General features: G+C 45.5%; 2 protein-coding genes and 1 non-coding gene across 11 annotated transcripts in view; 2 read left to right on the top strand and 1 right to left on the bottom strand.

The window, feature by feature from the left end:
* Positions 1–12,797, top strand: part of ATXN1 (ataxin 1) — a 400,612-nt gene extending 387,815 nt beyond the window's left edge. For all 9 annotated transcript variants that reach the window (XM_032341167.1, XM_032341168.1, XM_032341169.1 and 6 more), the window contains one exon: positions 6,812–12,797. In XM_032341167.1, coding sequence (XP_032197058.1) covers positions 6,812–7,342 — 531 coding nt within the window. In that variant the 3' untranslated portion in view covers positions 7,343–12,797. The remainder of the gene's footprint in view (positions 1–6,811) is intronic.
* LOC116589625 lies at positions 3,673–3,798 on the top strand. Its single transcript, XR_004285384.1, has one exon. It is a non-coding gene; the product is annotated as a small nucleolar RNA SNORA40 (small nucleolar RNA).
* A 2,272-nt stretch (positions 12,798–15,069) lies between the features above and the next one.
* The window catches only part of GMPR (guanosine monophosphate reductase), a 46,468-nt gene continuing 42,391 nt past the window's right edge, over positions 15,070–19,146 (bottom strand). Inside the window, exon 9 of the mRNA XM_032341176.1 lies at positions 15,070–17,952. Within this exon, the coding sequence (XP_032197067.1) occupies positions 17,772–17,952 (181 nt within the window). The 3' untranslated portion in view covers positions 15,070–17,771. The remainder of the gene's footprint in view (positions 17,953–19,146) is intronic.

The raw sequence follows: 19,146 nt of genomic DNA, 5'->3' as shown, positions 1-19,146 counted from the left end.
TAGAGTGGTGGTCTGTGAGGCTCTCTCTGGAAAGGGGAATGGGAGGCAGCAGTACACAGGGCAGGAAGGATCCCAAATGGAGGAAACAGCAGATGCACAGACCTGGAGTCTCCTCTGTCTTTCAGAGTTCAACGAGGAGATCAGGGTCACTACAGTGCAGGGAGTGGTGGCAGGGCGGTATGCAGACCATATTGTCTTGTTCGTGGTGGCATTTTCTCCCAGTGGGAAGCTGGCTTGGCCAGGAAAGTGGTGGTGGAGGCAAGAAGAAATGGTCTCATTCTAGATACATTTGGAAGATGGAACCAACAGGATTTGCTTATAATTTGGAGATGTGCAGGGTGAGAAAGAGCTGAGTAAAGTATGATTCCCAGCACCTTGACCCAAACTCCTGGAAGAGTGGGGATGCCCTTCATGGAGATGAAGAAGAGCAAGCAGGCACCAGTACACCAGAGCAAGGGCATACCGGAAGGGCTATCCCGAACACGTGAAGTTTGAGTTGCCAGTAGACACCCTAGTGGATGTCATCAGATAACATGGCTGCCATTGTCCAACTCTGCCCTTGTGAAGTTTCTTGTTTCGTGCGCATGTTCTGTCTCCCCCACGGAAGGCAAGAACTGGATCTTCAACCAGAGGTACTCTTTTGTAGTCCCAAACACTTAGCAGGTACTCAGGACTACGTATTGAACATTGCTAAAACCGTAAACCCTGGAGCATGTATACTCAATCAATAATATCTTGAAGTTCCTGACACCATTGGGGACAACCCACGTGGGCCTCAGATTCAAGCAGTTCACAGACTGAACATTCTGGTTTCAAGTAACCTCATGTCACAAAATCCCACCTTCTTTATTTCATCTCCAAAACAGGACAGGGTTTTTGAGGTAGGTAATGCTCCTCTCCAAGGGAATTCCAAGGAGATCAACCTAACCATCTATATTCCCACCAAAAAAGCCCTCGGTGTGATTTCTTCATTAACTGTTAATGATCAGTTAACCTTTAAGAAGGTTTGTGTCCTCCTGACAAACCCAATTATGAAATAAAAATAGATTTGTTGTGAAGACATTAGTGGGCTTATTTGAGATAAGTGCAGTAAGAGTTTGACTTCCACCAAAGAAAGAGGAAAAAACTCATTTGAGGTCACATAGATGCAGACCCCCAAAATGCATTATCTAGATAATTCAGTCTACATAATTAGGGAGGAGAAAAATATTAGTGAGGATAAATATTAGCGAGGGTAAGCAATTAGTGAGAACAAAAATAACATTCGGCCAGAGCTCTCCTGCCTATTGCTTACAACAATCAGATCAGCTGAATAGTCTTTTGCTCCTAATTTGCATAGACCCAGCTGAGAATGTGTGATGTGATGCCTTTCCCAGGACAGCAGAGCTTCTCTGGAAGGAGACAAAGCTAGAATTTAGGAGGAAGGGACCCAAAGCAAGCCTTTGAAATGGTGGAGAAGATCTTCCCCCAACCTAACCAGGTTAAAAATAAATTCTATTATTATCAGCTCTTTTTAGTCCAGGGCTCAAATACTCTTTTCTCGCCTTGTCACTTTCATGAATTTTTAGGTAGGCTCTTCAAGCTATGGACCACATTACAACATTTAATTCTAAGACTTGTCTTGGGAGTGTTGAGATAAAAGAGTAATAAGGGGCTTTCAAAGTGCCCTCCCCAAAAAATTATGATCCATCTAATGGGAAGCATATACATCTCCAGCATAGCTTTTGGAGTGATCAGTAATGTTACCTCTCATAAAGGACTTGGAGATACTTCATCTTAAAAATGTATCTTCAGATACTTGGTAACGTGTGGACGTTTTCAGTTAGATTTGTCTACGAGGATACAGTAAATGTGACATTCAGAGATTGAAATGTTGGCCACTCGGAGGAGCTCATACAATAGGGCTCACACATCAAGAACTTGTCCATTAACAGGTGTCGGCAAGGAGACAGACTCTATCCGAGTACAGGGGATCACGTGGGAAAATGCAAAGCATACTAGAGGCAGTGTGTTTAGAAGTAGGGTTTGTAGTGTTACAGACATCACATTACCTCTGACCAGTGTTAAGTGGGGATAGGCAAACAGATTCTTAGGAGGGCTTTACACTTGAGAACTCTGTTTCTGTGACTTTCAATTGCAACTAAACAATCCCCACTTCAAGTAGGATTCGTTCCTTCTGCATGGCATATGATGTTAATGCTCTAAGGGGTTTGAGACCGGATTTATGGTCCTCCCACTTGGAATTGGCTGGGCATACCCATCTGACACTGTAACTTGTAGCTATCTTCATACATACAAAAATGCAAATACATATGTGTGTGTGATATAATGTAGTTCTGTAATTAAATATCAGCCTCCTCACCCATTATGTACGGAGATTAGAATTGTATGAGTAGGTACAAGGCAGACACTATTCCATGATTTGCTGAACCATGAAATAAAGCGATGAGCTTGTGCCATTGGATCTTACTTATTTCAGCTAATATTTCTCACTGGTGGGGGTAGTAGAAATGTTACATTCTTCTCTTTTATGGCATTGTAATATCTTTGTTCACAGGGGCAGAGATAGGATCAAAGGGAAAGAAAATGGGTTTGGGGGGCCAAAGACTGGGATTAAATCACTATTCCATCAGCTCATCGTTAGGATGTTAGGCAAGTGACTTAATCTCTCTGAGACTGTAGTTCCTTATTTGTAAAATTGGAACACCAGTACTTTTTATTCACTAATCTGCTGTGAGCATAAACAAAATACTTTTTGGGGAGTTTGTACCTAAATGTTTGACAGGTGGTAGACACTCAAAAATGTTTAGCTCTCTTTATGTTGTTAAAATAGCCCAGAACAATTTCCCCCTGAAAATATGCACATTTATATGGGCTCACGTTCACACACGCACTAGAGTAGTAAACTTCAACATTCACTCTAGTTGTTCCCTCTAACAATACTTATGACTTTTATGAAACAAATAAAATATATCATTCAAGAAGTGTGTGTACAACTAAACCAATCATAGTTACCAAAAAAGATAAAGTAGGTAAAATAGAAAGCCACAGTGCATATCACATGGAAATTTACTACTTTTTAGGGTTTGGGAGGATGATATTTTAATTACTTCTGTGTTTGTGTATGTGTGCCTGCATATAAAATTCAACAAAACATTTTAAATATTATTATATATAGTCAATATTATTTTGATTTACCTACATCTACCATTTTCATTGTTCCTTGTTCCTTTCTGCATCTACAAACTTCCATCTAGATTGATTTTTTTTCTCTATATAAGGAATACTCAGTAGTATTTTCCCTAGTGCATATCTATTAGTGGTGAATTCTCTTAATTACTGTTTGTCTGAAAAATGTATTTTGCCTTCCCTCCTGAAGGCTCCTTTTGACCAAAGACTTGATTGGCAAGTCTTTTTCTTGAGTGTTTTAAAGATATCCCATTGTCTTCTAGCCAAAACAGTTCCATTTTTTTAAGTCAGTACATTTTTATTTAAGGGATTTCACATGGGAGTCCTTCCACTGCCGATCACCTTAGCTCCTCCAAAGTGGGAATCATAATCTTCAAAATAACCCCTTTACAAAGAACTTTTGTTCAACCCACAGTTGTCGCTGTCAGTCAGCCCACACTTCTTATGGTTGGGCTTCTCTGATCTCTGCTTGAATACGGACAGACTTCTTGCTTTTGGTTTCGTTTAGCTCATAGACAAAGACTTAGACAAGTGGGAAAAACAAATCCTCTTTTGCAACCCAGAACTCATTGTTCAGTGCGAGTTTTGATACAGGTGAGAAGGCACATGATTCCGAAAACAGTTCCTTTCTTTTTAGTGATAAGTCAACTATGAATTTAATTGTTGTCTATTTGGAGGTAATGTATATTTTATTCTGGAGACTTCGGGAATTTTCTTTTCCTGTCTTTGGTTTGTAGCAGTTAAACTGTGCCCTGCTGGGGTAAGAACTTCTTTTTCTTTTTCCTGCTTGGGGGTTAGGCCTTCTTGAATCTGCAGATTATTGTCTTATACCAATTTTAGAAAATTCCAAGCTATTATCTCCTCAAAAATATTCATTCTGCCCCATTATCTCCTTCTCCTCCTGGTATGATTCAATTCACGTGTCTGTTAGGTCTTCTCAAGGTGTCTTCTATGTCTCTCACCTCTCCTCTGTGTTAACTTTTTTTTTTTTTTTTTTGGTCTCTATGTCTCATTCTGTATAGTTTCTTCCAAAGCAGCAGCTGAGGAATCTACTTCACCAGTTATGTCATGACCCACATTTATTCTGTTGGAAAATCCATTGTGTTCTCCTGATTTTAGTGAATGTATGCTTCTTTATTCAAAATTTCCATGATCTTTTGAAAACAGATTCTAGTTCTCTACCAAAATCCTCAAGCTTGTCTTTAACCTCCTTTAATATTATAAAAATAGGTCATTTTAAAGTCTGTGTCTGATGCCTCTACCTCAGAAGACCCCCACCCCCGGGCTTTGGGTCTGTTTCTATTATCTGTTGTTTCTATTGGTTTTTTATTCATGTCCTCTGGTCTGTTCATGGACTTTGTCCCTCTTTTTTAATTGAGTGTCTTTTATTTGAAAAACTGTGGAAATAATTCATGACCTTAACCCAATTTTAGGGGCTAAGATGATCAAAATCTGAGCTTCGGACCTTGAGAGGGCCTGTCTACTTCTGGTTCACCTTACTCCTAGAGTACAGCACTCAGCACTTTGGGGTCACAGCCCAAAAAAGTGGTGCTTACCAGATAGCAGCCTGCCTTAGCACACCAGAAGGGTAGACCCTGAATTTCATTCCCTACTGTCCCCCTCCCCCATCCCCTGGAGATTACCAGAGGTCTACTTGGTTTTGAAACTGCTCAAATTTGGAATGTGCAGATGCCCTCAGGGGAAAATAGGTTTAAATCTCTCAACCATCACCCTTTTCTGAGCCTTACCCGGTGGTTTTTCATTATCTTATTTTCTGTCTAATGCCATAAAAAAAAATCATGTTTTACATTTTTCCCTTAGTTTTTGTTTGCTTGGTTTTTGTTCAGAGTATTTAGTTGTCCTCAGTGAGAAGAGTGTTCCAGACTATCTAGTGTACCACCCTGAGAAAAGCTATTGGAAGCTGACTCTTTGAACCTACTTCATTGTTTTTTTTTTCTTTTTTTATATAGCATAAAGTCAAAGATAATAAATTTCTATGAAAATTAAACTGTTTGAACCTCAAGTGCCTTTCAGCCTGGTTTAATGGTAACAGTAGGATTTTCACTGGACACTATCTCCCTGCCTTTGCTCACCTATCCCTACTTCCAGGAGTGTCTTCTCCTTGCATCCACACCTGTACTCCGCCCCCCAGTGTTTCAAAACTTAGCACAGTGTATTCTTACCCGGGAAGACTTCCTTAGTCACCTCGTCTTCAAACTGGCCTATGCCTTTCCTCTGCCCTCCAGCAACTTAATATTGGTATTCAGGTATTATAACCCTACTCACCACGTTGATCCGCAATTATGTTCATGTGCCCGTTTGCCCACCTGATTGTGAACTACTTTAGGACTGGATTTTCAGTTTATTTCCTTAGCACAGTGCGCACATGGCACATGGTGGTAGAGAAAACAGCAAACTCTTGAGAGGATACTGAGCTTCCCCCACTTTAGATTTCTGTCTTCAAACCAGTGCACAGGCTCATTCGAGTACCTGGTACTTGACCTTGGATGGGCCAAGTCCACGAGCCCTCTGTGTCCTAAATTTTACCCTCTACCCAACACTGTCCACTCCTCAAACCTCTCCACATGCTGCCCAGCCTTCGGGGTCCCAGGAAAGCTCTTCCTCTTTACTCCAGCCTTCAGTGGTTCTGCTCCCCTCAGTTCCTGAGTACACACTCATTATCCAATAAATACGAAGCTTCAACCATGTGCCAGGGTCCCTTTTCGGAGCAAGGGATACAATGATAAACAGGTAAGCGCTGCCTACGGGAGCCTGGATACAAGTTCACTCTAATTAGCTCTGTTATACATGAGAATAGTGTTTACCCAGTGATCGGATAAAGTGCAGGACTGTATCTTGAGCTCCAGTCACCAACAGAGACTTGCTCAGTGCTGAACCCTAAGTACCTGTTCCGCATCCTTGGGGGCCCATCCATCTGTTCTAAAGGAGGCCAGCTAGAAAGCTGATACTTCATAAAATAATATTTTTTTTTAAAGATTTTATTTATTTACTTGACAGAGAGAAATCACAAGTACACTGAGAGGTAGGCAGAGAGAGAGAGAGAAGGAAGCAGGCTCCCTGCTGAGCAGAGAGCCCGACGCGGGACTCGATCCCAGGACCCTGAGATCATGACCTGAGCCGAAGGCAGCGGCTTAACCCACTGAGCCACCCAGGTGCCCCATAAAATAATATTTTGAGGGACACCTGGGTGGCTCAGTTGGTTAAACAGCTGCCTTCGGCTCAGGTCATGATCCCAGCGTCCTGGGATCGAGTCCCACATCGGGCTCCTTGCTCAGCAGGGAGCCTGCTTCTTCCTCTGCCTCTGCCTGCCACTCTGTCTGCCTGTGCTCACTCTGACAAATAAAATCTTAAAAAATAATATAATATTTTGAACACTAAAGGGGCTTTTACTGGCGCCTAACCAACACCCATACGTGGTCAATAATTAAGAGCCTCAACTGTGTGTGTTGGTGGATGAGGCTTGTATTGGTGGATGAGGAAGAAAAGCTAAGTCTTCTCGCATCCCCCCAAATCTGGCTCATGCACATGTGGATGTGTATGACCTAAAACAGGAAGAAAATGTCTTCACCGTCCTTTTCCCTGTCTCTCACTGTTTCCACAGGTCAGCGTGGAGGTTTTGGTAGAGTACCCTTTTTTTGTGTTTGGACAGGGCTGGTCATCCTGCTGCCCGGAGAGAACCAGCCAGCTCTTTGATCTGCCGTGTTCCAAACTCTCAGTTGGGGATGTCTGCATCTCGCTGACCCTCAAGAACCTGAAGAACGGCTCTGTTAAAAAGGGCCCGCCCGTGGATCCCGCCAGCGTCCTGCTGAAGCATTCAAAGACCGACATCCTGGCAGGCAGCAGACACAGGTACGCCGAGCAGGAGAACGGCATCAACCAGGGAAGTGCCCAGATGCTGTCTGAGAATGGCGAACTCAAGTTTCCGGAGAAAATAGGATTGCCCGCAGCGCCCTTGCTCACCAAAACAGAACCCAGCAAGCCCATGGCAACGAGGAAGAGGAGGTGGTCGGCTCCGGAGACCCGCAAACTGGAGAAGTCAGAAGACGAGCCACCTTTGACTCTTCCTAAGCCTTCTCTAATTCCTCAGGAGGTTAAGATTTGCATTGAAGGCCGGTCTAATGTAGGCAAGTAGAGGCAGTGTGGGGAAAGGAAATTCGGCTCTCCCTTATCATTTGTATCCAGATTACTGTACTGTAGGCTAAATAACACAGTATTTACATGTTACCCTCTTTAGGTTTCTGTTCTAACCTTGTCATTAGAGTTACAGCCGGTGGTGCGCAGGAGATGGGTGCACTTGCTTTTCCGGGAGTGTCTGGCAGTGACAGTGGCAGGTTGGGGGGTGGAGGGGGGACGGCCAGGGCAGGCCACCCCCCCTCCCTCCCCGCGCAGGCTCTGGGGCGTCCTGGTAGAAACGAAATGTGGCTTCCGAGCACCTGCCTTTTCCAGCCACACAGAAGCCTCCACCGGGCGCTGACTTCCGCCGCTTTCCCAGAGAAGTTCTGCGGGGCAGGGAGCAGTCCGGGGTGCGGACGTGCGCGCGTGCGTGTGCTCCCGCGGGGGTGCGTGCACGTGGGGGGCACAGGTGCATGGCCAGGGAGGTTCCCCTTCCCTCTGCCTCCCTCCGGCCCACTCTCTCCGGCCCTCAGCGCGGGACTGGAGGTCCAGGGGGAAGGTCCTGGTGAGGTTCTCCCGGCAAAACCAACACAGGAACTCAGCAGGGCCCGATCGGGGGCCTCACTCAGACAGCAGATGGGAAGCTAACCGTGCAGAAGATCCTTCCCCCCCACCCCCCAACATATTTTACAATAAAAGCAACTTTTAATCCTATAGATATATATTTCCCCCTATGGGGCCTGACTGCACTGATATTTTTTTAGAGCAACTGCCACACGTGGGATTTCGTTTCTGCTTTACTAGCGCAGTGATGTCTCCGGGGTGTCCCGGTGGGCTGGGCAGCTCCTGCTGGCCAGTGCCCTGCACGGTGGGGGGTGGGGGGGTGGGGCGGCGGCCGGGGTGGCAGAGGGCGGACACCCACTCTGGATTCCGTGCAGTGTTAGGAAAACCAATCAGGTTATCACTTTGACTTCGCTCCCAAGAGGTAGGCGCGAACTGCCCTTCAGAGAGCCGCGGGAGCTCTTGCATTGGGTTTGCAAATCTCGTCTTTTAACTTTAGTACTGTTTATAGTTCATGACTATGGACAACTCGGGTGCCACTTTTTTCAGATTCCAGTGTGACTGAGGAATTAGATTTTGAAGATGAGCATATATATTACTATCTCTAAGCACTTAAAATGCTGTTCACACTTTATTACCAAGCATCTTGGTCTATCATTCAACAAGTACTGTATCTCCCTTTAAACTCTTTGGGAAGAAAAAAACAAAACAAAACAAAAAAACTAAGTTGCTTTCTTTTTTTTTTTCCAACACTGTAACTACATTTCAGCTCTGCAGAGTTTCTCACGAGCAAGATATTGGAAGTTTCAATGTGGTTTAAAGGGGTGAATGTGAATTATGAACTAGTACGTGACAATGGCCACCGAGTACCGCCTCACAGAAGGCACTTTTCACTTTGACGTTTGAGAAAGAATTAAAGGCCTATGCAGAGCTGGCAGAGAAACTGAGAGAAAAGGGATGGAAAAAAGAATACTCATTTTTGTCCAGTGTTTTTCTTTTTAAGATGAACTTTTAAAGAGCCTTGCAATTTGCACATCTTGAGTTTATAATTTGTGTGATATTCCTGCAGTTTTTATCCAATAACATTGTGGGAAAGGTTTGGGGGACTGAACGAGCATAAATAAATGTAGCAAAATTACTTTCTAACCTGCCTAAACTCTAGGCCGTTTTATAAGGTTATGTTCCTTTCAAAATTCATTTTGGTCTTTCTACCACATCTGTCACAAAAAAAAAAAAAAAAAAAAAAAAGGTCATAGCAGGACAACTCTGAGAATTTTCTTCAGACTCATTAAGAAAGTTTTCCATAAAGACATTTATATATGTGATCAAGTTTTTTTAAAAAAAATTACTTTATCATTGTTGAAATTACTGTTATTTTCAGAATGACTTTTTTTTTTTCCACCGGAAATCAAATCAAGATTTTAATGTTTGGTACAAACCCAGAAAGGGTATATTTCACAGTTTAAAATTTTCATCCCCAGAGACCTGAAACATTGTTTGTGGGTTTTGAGTGAGTGTCTTAAAGTGCTTTTTAAAAAAATAGTTTTATAAGTAGGGAGAAATTTTTAAATATTCTTACTTGGAATGGCTGCAGTCTCTCTGAACAAATACTAAATACTTAATTGGATTTTTCTTTTACCACTGAAAGGAGTACTTCTTGCATTTCACAAATTTGAAAAAAAAAAAATTCTGATGTCGACCCACATTTTGGCTGTCGAGTATTCCATTATATTGAGCTCTCACCAGAACTAATGATATTTATAAACCGTTTTCTGGGATGTACCAAAAACATTTGAATAGGTTTAGAACAGCTAGAACTGGTCCTTGACTTTCTGTGGATTTCATTACCCTCTCAGCATGCTGACAGAGAGCTGGGTGAGCCCATACTTGGGGTCATACTGCTTATTTAGTGCTATATATATATTTTTTTTTTTAACGTTTCTGCTCAGAGAACTTGCTTAATCTTCCATATATTCTGCTCAGGGCACTTGCGACGATTAGGTTTTGTTTTTCTTTTCCTTCTGTAACCTTTGATGGTAAGAGGAATACGGGGCTACCATATAGAGACTCTGTCCTCATCAGTACCACTATTTACAGAAACTCACGTGGACGCAGAAACACACACACACACACACACACACACACACCACCTTTCAGTTTAACTTCCAGTACTGAACTAACTGGATCCTCAACACCGACACTAAAATGGGAAAACATACATGGTTTGCAGCAATAGGAACATCACCATTAATTTTTGTGCTTCTATTTCAGGTATAGGAATAACCCAGTCATGGGTTCTCTCTAAACATTGTCCCATTTCATTCTCTTGGCTTTTGTAGCGCGTGCAATACCTCCCGTGCCAAGAGGCCCGACCAGTGTGCTCTAGGGAACACTCATCCCCTGTTGGGCCCATCATCCCTGTTCTGGCCAGAGAGGGGCTGGAGGGGAGGAACCAGGAAGGGGAGAGCTTCCCACAGCGAGCTCCCGCCCAGGATGTGGAGGGCTGGGGCTGGGGCTGGGACTGGGACTGGGAGCTTTCGGGAGCCCCTTGTGTCTGTCACCACGTCGCAGAAAAGAGCCACTGGAGGAGAGCAAGGGACGAGCTGCAGTCTCCCCGTGGCCACGAGGAATAGTATGCAGTATGGAGAGGGCAGAGGCAGGTTCGTTTCTCAGGTGCCCCCAGGAGCAACTAGAACCAGGATCGACCCATTCCATCTCCACGGTGTTTTCCAGAGCGGGCAGGTTCCTCCTTCCTCGGTCTGTGTCCTTGACGCTTTGAGCCGTTCCTCTGGGCATGGGCAGGGAGTGTGGCCCGATGTGTGTGTGTGCTTGTGTGTGTGCACGCTGTGAACATGCGGCCAGTGGCCATGGAGGGGCCACCTGCAAACAATGGTTACCGGTCCTCTGCGGCAGCTTTCTCTTCAATAGGAAGAACATCCAGAGGACAGGGAACCTCGTCTCGTTGGCAGACATTGGTGAGCCCGGGGTGGCCTTGGTCCCCACTCCTGTGTAGCAAACCTAACAATGACAGGCGTAGACATTCTCTGCTGCCGAAAAGCTTAACGAGGATCAGCCATGTGCCTCTGTACGGTGTCCACTTTGCAATAGTTAGCCATCTTTAGTTCTTTCTTTCTCTCCTGTTTTCCATTTCTAAAGTACTAACAGCAGGCCTTTTGCGTTTACAACGAAACACAATCACCAAGAAATCAGTCAGGGCGAAAAGGAATAAAAAAAAAAAGAAAAAGAAACCAACAAACAGGAACCTCTCTTTATAGGGATTTCTAAATACGTAAAATGACTGTTCCTTAGGATGTCTCACTTAAGAATCATTTCAAGTTTGTCTGGGCCACATTGGGGAGGGGTGGGGGATACAGACAAGGATGCCACTTACCTCAAACCTTGTAAAGTGGAAATCCAAATTGCATTTTTGTTCAGACTTGGGGATAATTTTCTATGTCGGTCAGTTTTTTGGTGTCCCCCCCCGCCCCCGCCAACTCAACCTGGCCTGGTATGGGATTTTTTTTTTTTTTTCTCCCGTGGCTGTTGATCCCCATTGCTGACTCTGAATGGTGCCCCCTGTGTTTTCTGTTAGGTGAGTGTGTTGCGCTTTTCTCTCCCCACGAGGAAGTGGCAGCATCCCTCTTTTTCTCCCCTACAAGGAACTCTGCGAAACCTTTCTCACCTCTTACTCAGGGACGGGGCTGGCGTGTGTGTGGCACACTGGTGTGTCCAGAAGCAGCATTTCGCCTGCTCTGGAGTACGGTTGCATAACTCCGAGGAATGTGTAGATTTCCTGCATCGTGTGGATTACCCCTTAGATACGGCATACATTGCAATATCATGCTGCGTGTTCATGAGGAACAGTAGCTCCTAGTAATCATAAAATTCACTCTTTGCACATAGTTTTGATCTTTACTGAAATGTGTTGCCAAAATTTATTTTTGTTGTTGTCGCTTTGGAATTCTTTTTGTTTGTTTGTTTTTTAAGGAAACAATTGACAGTACCCTTTTAACATCCGTGACTGCTAAGGAAACCTATTTCTTTCGTAGAGAAAAAAAAAAAATCTCAAAATGCTTTTGAAGACACTAATGCCATGCTATTTCAGATGTGGGAGAAGCAGCAGAGCTCTTGGGACGGGAGGCCAGGCTTTGTGAGCTGTGCTGGTTGTCATGGCTACCGTCTCCGGAACCCACAAGCAGCTCGACAAACTGGTCTGTTCTCTCCCAGAAGGCTTTGCACTTCTGTTTCCTAGTCACCCACGATGATTCCAGGTGAAAGACGGGCCGGCCGTCTCAATCCAGCGCCCAATCCAGCGCCTTCGGTGGGGATCTAAAAGGAAAGGAAGTTACGCTTTCTTTTTTAAAGTGGACTGGAAGCCTTTGCTTCCACCTTTGTGTTTTTAACCCAGAATTTCTGAAATAGAGAATTTAGGAACACATCAAGTAATAAATATACAGAAAATATACTTTTTTATAAAGCACATACGTGCATATGCTATTGTGTTGGGTTGGTTTCCTCTTTTTTTCCACGGACAGTGTTGTGTTTCTGTTGATAGGGAAATTCCAAAGAATTTGCACACCTCCACTCCGGAGCTGAGATTTCTTTTACATAGATGACCTCGCTTCAAATATGTTACCTTACGGGATAGGATCTTTTCTTGTAGCACTATACCTTGTGGGAACTTGCTTTCTCTCTCTCTCTCTCTCTCTCTCTCTTTTTTTAATGTACACCTAATTTGAGAAGCTGAAGAAGAAAAAATTTTGAAGCACTCATTTTGAGGAGTACAGGTAATGTTCTTGAAAATTGCACAAAAGAAAAATGAATGTCGAAATGATTCATTCAGTGTTCTAAAGACATGGATCTGTTGAAACAATGAGTTTCATACCCTGTTTGTAAAAAAAAAAAAAAAAAAAGCATAAAGGTTGAAAGTTACATGTTTGAGTTTTTTTTTGTTTTTTTGTTTTTTTTTTGGTTTTTTGTTTTTTGTATATAGAAAACTGTTATGTCTCAAATAATCAGATTTGTGAGGTTATGGCCTGGAAGAATTACTACAGAAAAGGCTCTTAAACTCTACCCACACTTCCTTTATGTTTTTGTTACATAGAGCCCTCTTCCGAGGGAGGGCAACTCTGTATTCTGCAGTTTGAGAATGCTGTTCATTCCTGTGCTGAAAGTACTTCTCTGAGCTCCTTTCTTGGTTTAAACTCTCAAGTCCTTGCAACTCCTTTTTTCTCCAGAGATCACTTTTGACATCCTCTACACGTCTTGTTCCAATAAACCCAAAGAATATAATCCTGAACAAGAAGTGTTTGTAACAAGAGATCCTAGCTACCAGAAAAACAGAACTCATTATGAGGACAACAAACAAACAAACAAACAACGCTCCGCCTTCTTCCCCCCGCCCCCCGACACCTCATTTAAATGGGGGGCTCAAACATGAACTTCAATTTCAATGCCTCGTTTTACTTTAGTGTGGGGGGTTTTTTCCTTTAATCTTGAGGCCAAAATCAATGTAGAGCAACTTTTCGGAAGAGTCCCATTTTGTCCCCAAATCAAGGCAGCCAGTGGAAACTGGACAGCCGCGCGGGAGCATTAAACACACCCACATACAGTTCTTAAAATTCAGGATCTCAGCCCCTCCCTTACTCTTTAAAATGCAAGGCTTCTGGTGGCTGACATTCACCTGTACGATGACGGGAGTGGACAGTGGCTTCAGCTTTTCATGTCCTTCGTGACTTGCAAACAAACGGTTCAGCTGTATTAAAATTAAGTGCATTTGGCCGATAGGTAGTATGTATACGGTAAGGGTCTCTAAGAATTTCCGTAACTTTTCTTATCTGAAAGGACTTAAGTCTTCCACTGCAGATAATTGGAGACTTTGCCCAAGTTTTCTTCCCCTTTAGTTTGTGTGTTCGTTTGCTGTCTGGATAGCCAACGAGCCTGTCTCCTTTTCCATGGCCAGTCTGAAGGCCTGCGTTGGAAGTGCTGTTTACAGTAATCCTTGCCGGGGTAACATCCTGTCCTCCGGAATGTCAAGTCTTGAGATGCCGGACACTGGCATAGAGCCGGGTCTTTACAGAGCAGTTACCAAGAAGTTGGGGGTGTAGGTGTCCTCTGGTTCTTACCCGAACCACTGAATCTTTAAGGCATCCTTGGGTCCAGGAGTGGGGTAAATTGTTCAGTCAGTGAACCCTGAACTTAACACCTGTTATGTTCAGTTCTGTGAATACTGCCCTTTTGGCTTATTAGGGCCGTTTCTTCCTCCTGGGTCTTCACCTGTAAACCCATTTAGTGTAAAGTGAATGGAGATTTCAGGAGAACCCTGCCCAGTATTTTGGGGGGCCTTTGGGTAAGACAGTCCTAACTTCTGGCTCCAGGGCCATCTCCGAGATTCGTACCTTAGTCTGTTTTACAATCAGATCATTACCCGCCGAACTTCCAATTGTATGCCTCCCACCGGCCAAGGGAAAAGAGACGCCAGAACTTTGAGGGCACTATCAGACTGATATGGCCAGTACAGAGGAGAACTAGGGAAGGAATGTTTTGCACCTTATTGAAAAGAAAATTTTAAGTGCATACATAGTTAAGAGCTTTTATTGTGACAGGAGAACTTTTTTCCATATGCGTGCATACTCTCTGTAATTCCAGTGTAAAATATTGTACTTGCACTAGCTTTTTTAAAACAAATATTAAAAAAAAAATGGAAGAATTCATATTCTATTTTCTAATCGTGGTGTGTCTATTTGTAGGATACACTCGAGTCTGTTTATTGAATTTTATGGTCCCTTTCTTTGATGGTGCTTGCAGGTTTTCTAGGTAGAAATTATTTCATTATTATAATAAAACAATGTTTGATTCAAAATTTGAACAAAATTGTTTTAAATAAATTGTCTGTATACCAGTACAAGTTTATTGTTTCAGTATACTCGTACTAATAAAATAACAGTGCCAATTGCAAACGTGTGTCCTTCTGTGTCAGATCCTTGAAGAGAAGAGGCAACTGAGGAAAAAATGGAATCCCGCACTTCGCCCCCACTATGAGCACCGGGTCGGTGTGTGCTGGGGAGGGTCACAAGGCACCGGTTTTCCTACTGCTTTTTTGGAGGGGGAGGTAGGGGGAGGAGAGATGTTGTGGTTATGCCCTAGATGAGGTCCGCGATAAAAGGCACATTTCGACAGCCCATGTTTCGACTTACTCAGTTCGTGTTTTATTTCTATCTGAACCATGCTGTTGACAAGAGAGATTTGTTTCTGAACAGCATTTGGCAGCTTCATGGGACTCCTGTAGCGTCATCGATAACATTCTGGAACAATGTTGCTATACGCTGGTTCTGGGTCTAATTGCAGAGGAAAGTTCCTTCAGTTTGTGCCTGACAGAAATTCCACAAGCCAGGGGCCTCCCTGCATGCACATGGGGGGAGTCTATTTGTCTCAAGGGTACAGCATTGGGGGCGTTCACGGTGCCCACTCAGCCGTTGCCCCACGAAGTAATCCTCCCAGGACCCAGGCACGGGAACCCCTCTGCCCCCTCTGTGCATGTGGCCATAGGATCCTTCCAGCCTTAAGATGCTGCGGAGGTGGAAGGGAATTCTCGGGGTCAAATTCAGAGTTTCCTCTGAGCCCAGGGCGGCGGGGGTGATGCCTTTCCTTTTGCTGCCTTCCTGGTGAGCGTCTGGGGACATCTCGCCCCGACTCTCCTCTTGGGACTCAGAGTTGAAGTCCTGAGTGCTGTGAATGTCAGTGCTGAAGAAAGGTGCACCATGCAGGTGCTGCTAAGGTGAAGGGCATCTCATTCACAGACCCCGCCCCCACCCCGACTCCTGCACAGGAAGGCTTGCAAGTTGCAGCAGACACTCAGGTATCCTGCCTGATACCAGGTCTGAAGGCGCCCCCAGCACGGGGCTCCCCTGCACCCCTGAACATGGGAGGCAGAGATGAACTGACTAAAGCAAAGCATAATGGAGCTTTTGGGGTGCTTTTTTGCAAAAATCTCTGCTTCAAAGTGATTCACTTCCCTAAAAAGTAGGTGAGCTCAAGGACCTGCTTCCAGCTCGTGGAAACAAAGATGCACAATCTGTACACGAGCTGGATGGAGCGGGCAACAGGTCTCTGAAAAGAGCACAGCCTCCAGCGGGCTGCTGGGGGTCCCCCTCCCAGACCACTCCCTCTGGGGGCCAGCCCGAGCTCAGGCAGGGGTGTGCCCTCAAAGTCCCCCTTACTACGGCTGGTGCATTTGGAATGGGTTTAAGACCTTTCCTTTCCTTCTCTCCCTTATTTTGCAACAGAGAATCTCTTAAAACCAACACACTGAAGGACTTAAGCAGAAACTATCTTCCACAGGTGCCTCAAACCTCAGACTAGCCAACAGAGAAGGGGGGCGCCTCCAGGCAAACCCCACATCCCTCTCCTTATGTTAAACATTCTCCAGCCCTTCATCGCAAAAGGCTGGCCCATTTAGGTCTCCACAAGTACAAGAACTATCTTCAGTGGATCGAAGGGGGGTAAAAGTGTGACAACAGAGTTCACATTGCTGGACCTTTAAGTGGTCCAGCAAACGGACCTAGACTCTCCTGGAACATTATGGGCTGGATGGACCCTTGATGTGGTGGCAGTTCACCACAGGCCTCGGGCCATTCATTTGTCCTTAAACAGCAGCACGCGTGACCCTTCTCTACTCCAGGGTAGTCATTTGCTTTTTCAAGGAAAATGGACTCTTGTGTCTGCTTCATTAAGCCTCGTTCAAAAGAAAATAAAGCAAAACATCCTGGCCTGCATATACTTTCCAGTCCTACTGCTCGAGGAACACTCCAGAAGCAGTGGCCAGTCATCATTAATAAATCCATGTTCACAAGCATAGTCAGCAGCAGGATTCCTCCAAGGCCATGGGTCCATTCTCCAAGAAAATACCATTGTCACCAGTCAGTGAACACCATGTGGTCCTTCCTCAAAAGTATGAATGGCCTTGACAAGGGACTAGTTCTAACTCCTATTTTCAACCAATGACTTGTAGAAAACTGCTGGTCAAGGTTTTGGCTGTTTTTCAGGAAGGATTCCACTTGCCAATTTTTTGGTGGATGGCCTTTGAAGAAAACATCTCGTGAACTTCAAAATAATGTCTGTTCTCTTTAAGAGAGAGGCCAACCTGACCGGTTGGGACTGAGGAGGGAAGAGAGGAGGGAAAACAAAACTCACTGAAAAACCAGGAGAGGGACGGTATCCCCAAAGCAACATTGACCCCAGAGTGCCAGACACCTGATTCCAAAAGGCACGTGTAATGCAGGTGGTGGAGACACGTCACCATACCTCAGATCCAAAAGGGGACCACTTCTTCAAGTTCATGGGTCTAGTCAGGTGCTTTGGTCCTTTGCTGGCAACCAAAAGCAGAAAAGGGGAGCCCAGTGACTCTGACTGGCCCGGCCACCCCTATCCTCCCCTCCCGCCATGCCTTAACTGCTAACGGCCAAGCAGGGGAAGAAGGTAGGAAACCCCCAGCTCCCCTGACAACTTGTTTCCAGCAAATGCAAACTCCAGCACTCCACCAAGTCTTAAGATAATTGCATTATATTAAAGTGAAACCATTTTTCTTTAAAAAGAAAGAGAAGAAAAGAAAAGGAAAGGAAAGGAAAGGAAAAGGTGAGTTAGTTTTAACAATGAGGTTATGAGTTCCAGGCAGCTGGGCTCTGACCACTGACCCAGTCAATGCCCTGCTTCCAGTGCCCCCCGAAGGCACCAGGGGAGCCCCAAAGCCTCCAGGGGGCAGGGAGGGGAGCAGGAGGCAGTAGTCCACCATTCAGGAGCGGCCAGCAGCTCTGATGTAACACGAGGACGGTGGGCAAGCAGGTGTGCGTGGACGCTGCCTCGAGCGGGACGTCACCTCATCCTCAGGGTTAGCTGAACACAGTGTTGTGCTGTTGGGTCACTCGGATGAATGTCGCCCTCCTGCTGAGCTCTTTGAGCTTCGCGGCCCCCACGTAAGTGCAGGTAGACCTCAGTCCCCCAAGAATATCCAGAATTGTGTTTTCTACATCCCCCTTGTAAGGCACTTCCACAGTCTTGCCCTCAGAGGCCCTGCAAGAAAAGAGAAGCTTGTCTTTGAGTCTGGCTTTTTTTTTTTTTTTTCCTCCTTTACAAACCCAGCCGGAATGATTCCCAGCTTCAGCCCTTTCAGCAGCCTACAGCCCCCCGGCACACTCCGGGAGCTAAATGCCCACACTGCTAGGGGTAGGTGGTCGCAGCAGCAGCTCAGATGAAGGCGAGGCCCCTCCCGAAACACACAGCCTTGCTGCCGGCTGCCCGGGGCACCAGCGGCTTTGGAAGAAGGGACACACACCTTCCCCCGCAAAGTGCCCTCCTCGCTCAGGGGCACCCCGTCACTTACAGGCCTCCACTCTGCCCCTAAGAGAAACCAACGCCGCCCTTCTCCTCTAGCTTCATCCAGAGACCAGTGTCCCCCTGACCCAGAGCCCCAGATGCCCCAGGGGAAGAAGAGCCCGGGCCGATCAGCTCGAGTGACCCCTGCCACTGTCTCTTCTTGTCACCCTCCCTGATCAACAACAGAAGCCCAGGGCTTCGCCCTCCCACACGCCAGCTCTCCATGCAGACCCTGTGTCCTCGAGGACGACCATCAGGAGGAAGAAGGTAGCAATACAGCCAGCCTCCCGCTCACAGTGGTCTGACTTCACCACAGTGGGCGAGCGATACACACTCGGTAGAAAGCAAACCGGATTTTGAACTTGGATCCTTTCCCAGGCTAGTGATGCGCAAACAATCCTAACTGGTGATGGGCGTCCCCGGTGGCTGCACTGACATCAGCCCGAGGACTGGGAGGGGGGACAAGCACTCTGCACCCGTACAACTGGTCTGTTTCTCAGTAGAGACCTTCAACCCCTGATTATCAGACAGGCCCGGTGCTGGATGATTTGGCCCATGGCAGGCTACCGTCAGCGTTCTGAGCACAGGTAAGGTAGCCCAGGCTAAGCAAGGATGTTTAGTGGGTTCGGTATCTCAAGCTCATTTCAGTTTATCCTATTTTTATCTTAAGATGGGTTTATCGGGATGCAGCCCCATGCTTCAATAGAGCAAGAGCTGTAAAATGCACAACTCAAGCCCCTCCCCAGGTAGCAGGGACATGCGGTCCAGACTTGCCTTCGGAGGGGCGTTACCAGAAGGAAATGTCCAATCTATGCAAAACCCTAGCCCTCATCTGAGGCCCAGGCAATCTAGAAATTCTAATGGTTCTGGAGCTTTCTTTAGCTGGTCTCC

The sequence above is a fragment of the Mustela erminea genome, chromosome 4 (assembly GCF_009829155.1).
Source record: "Mustela erminea isolate mMusErm1 chromosome 4, mMusErm1.Pri, whole genome shotgun sequence".
Lineage (NCBI taxonomy): Eukaryota > Metazoa > Chordata > Mammalia > Carnivora > Mustelidae > Mustela > Mustela erminea.
Note: the sequence above shows the minus strand (reverse complement) of the source record. Positions and strands in the feature narration are given on the sequence as shown.